Source organism: Telopea speciosissima, chromosome 10 (genome assembly GCF_018873765.1).
Source record: "Telopea speciosissima isolate NSW1024214 ecotype Mountain lineage chromosome 10, Tspe_v1, whole genome shotgun sequence".
In the NCBI taxonomy this organism is placed as follows: domain Eukaryota; kingdom Viridiplantae; phylum Streptophyta; class Magnoliopsida; order Proteales; family Proteaceae; genus Telopea; species Telopea speciosissima.
The window spans coordinates 34683138-34685061 of record NC_057925.1 but is presented as its reverse complement, the minus strand read 5'-3'; the positions used below and the strand labels follow the sequence as shown (position 1 = coordinate 34685061).

Genomic DNA, 1924 nt, shown 5'->3' with positions numbered 1-1924 from the left:
GCAATCTGATTGAATTCCAAGCTTGGCTTCTTACACTCAAACTAAGTTTAGGAGCCTAGGCCTCTCTTTTATTCTTCTTTCTTTCTTACTGAAACAGTGCCGAATCACCCCATTGTTAATATCTTCACTCATTAACCATCCCTAAATATTTCATAGGCCTGATGTATCATGTACTCGGGTAGGGCCTGGGGATAGGTACATCAGTTAGAACTTCTCCCCTCACTTCAGTGTCAACAACTGAAGCTAAAAATCATTGGCATCCTTGTCTCAGTAACTTTTGGGCTTGTATTGCTGAAATTATCACTTACGGTGGAGTTATTATCATCATCTCAAACAATTTAAATTCTGGTTCCTTCACAGGTCTCATAACCATCCTCTTCTCAAAACAGAGAACACTAGCATGACATGCTGCTAGCCAATCCATCCCAAGTATGACATCGAAATCTTTCATTTCTAACAGAATTAAATATGTAGTCAATTTTCTATCCATAATCTCTACATCACATGATTCACAAACTAATTCTGTCTCTATCATTCCTCCAAATGGTGTAGACACACACAACTGGAAATTTAAAACTTTAGGCACAACATTCAAACTAGTAGCAAAGGTACTCTATACAAAACTATGAGTGGATCCTAAATCAAATATACATAAGCAGGTATTCCAAAAAATTTCAGCATACCTACTCATACATAATCATTCATCAATTAGTATAGGGAAACCACAACACAACATCATCATCATAAAACATCCATTCATAAACATTTTCAAAGTAAAGTAATTGTACCTGCCACAACAGAGGGAGATGCCTTTGCATCCTTCTGAGTCATTGCGAAAACCCTTCTAGAGGCTCTTGGCTTCTGGTTGCCTTGAGTGTCTCTCCTATTTTGGGCATTTTGATTGGCTTGACCTCCTTGTGGGTTCCGCTCTAGCTGATCCTTCAATGTTGGACAATTCCTTGCAAGATATCCAGGTTCCTTACACTTAAAGCAAGTGAATGCCCCCACTAGACAATCACCCTTGTGGTTCTTACCATACTTCTTGCAGTCAATTGGGGCTTCTTCTTGTGGACTTTCTTCCAATTGCCTTTGTTTGTTGTAGGGGCAGCAAAACTCTTCTTGAACTTTTTCTTTGGTTCAACTTCTTCATCTTTTGTTGCATTCTTCTCCATGGCCTCATAAATCTGAGATTTGTGGACCACTTTAGCATATGTCTTCAGTTGCATGGGAGAGATACTCTTAGTACCTTGCTTGAACTGTCGAGCCTTCATCTCCTTAGTACCTACCATGTGTGGTGCGTACCTAGATAGTTCCTCAAACTTCCTCTCACATATCATCACCAATTGGCTTCCTTGAGTCAAATCCATGAACTCAAAGATCTTCTTTTGCTTCACACAAGGCGGAAAATACTTGACATCAAAAGCTGCCTTGAATCCATCCTAGGTGATTTGCCTATCACTTGCCTCCAATATTGACTTAGTCATTTTCTACCATTGATCTGCTTCTCCTTGAAGCATAAAGGTGGCGTACATAACCTTCTGTCATCAGTGCACTTGATCGCCTCATAAACCTTTTCCAAATCACTAATCCACTGTGTAGCAATAGCTAGATCAGCACTTGTTCCTTTGAAAGCTGCCGAATGGAGCTTCTTAAAATCCTTAAGGACATGCTTATCCATAATCTCAATCACTTCCCTCCTACTGCTACTACCACCAGTTGGTGTAGCTTGAGTAGTCACTTCAGCCCGATTAGCTTTGTTCTATAATGCCCCCACTAGGTTGCCAATAGCACCTAGTACTTATTCTATCTGAGGTTTGCCTTCATTCACTGGTGCTGTAGGGCTCTCTTGAGGCACTTCTATTTGGTCTCTACCCCTTCTTCTCTTTGGTGCCATTACTTGGTCACCAAAGTGTAGGTGCAACGG

At 40.6% G+C, this 1924-nt stretch overlaps 1 protein-coding gene across 1 annotated transcript; it reads right to left on the bottom strand.

Annotated features, from left to right (window-relative positions):
* Positions 1–304: 304 nt before the first annotated feature.
* LOC122643494 lies at positions 305–1367 on the bottom strand. The gene is made up of 4 exons (XM_043837111.1): positions 1035–1367; positions 789–939; positions 652–683; positions 305–562 (listed from the first exon to the last, which is right to left on the bottom strand). The coding sequence occupies exons 1-4, from the start codon at positions 1365–1367 to the stop codon at positions 305–307; spliced, it is 774 nt and encodes a 257-aa protein (XP_043693046.1).
* Between the last annotated feature and the right edge of the window lie 557 nt (positions 1368–1924).

What these genes read in the sequence shown, in the direction of transcription:
- LOC122643494 (XM_043837111.1), bottom strand. Translation starts at nt 1,367, where the DNA reads ATGGATTTGACTCAAGGAAGCCAATTGGTGATGATATGTGAGAGGAAG. An exon ending in AATTGACTGCAAGAAGTATG is followed by an intron (nt 940 to 1,034) that starts GTAAGAACCACA and finishes CCAACATTGAAG; the next exon opens with GATCAGCTAGAGCGGAACCC. An exon ending in TTTTTGGAATACCTGCTTAT is followed by an intron (nt 563 to 651) that starts GTATATTTGATT and finishes TTAAATTTCCAG; the next exon opens with TTGTGTGTGTCTACACCATT.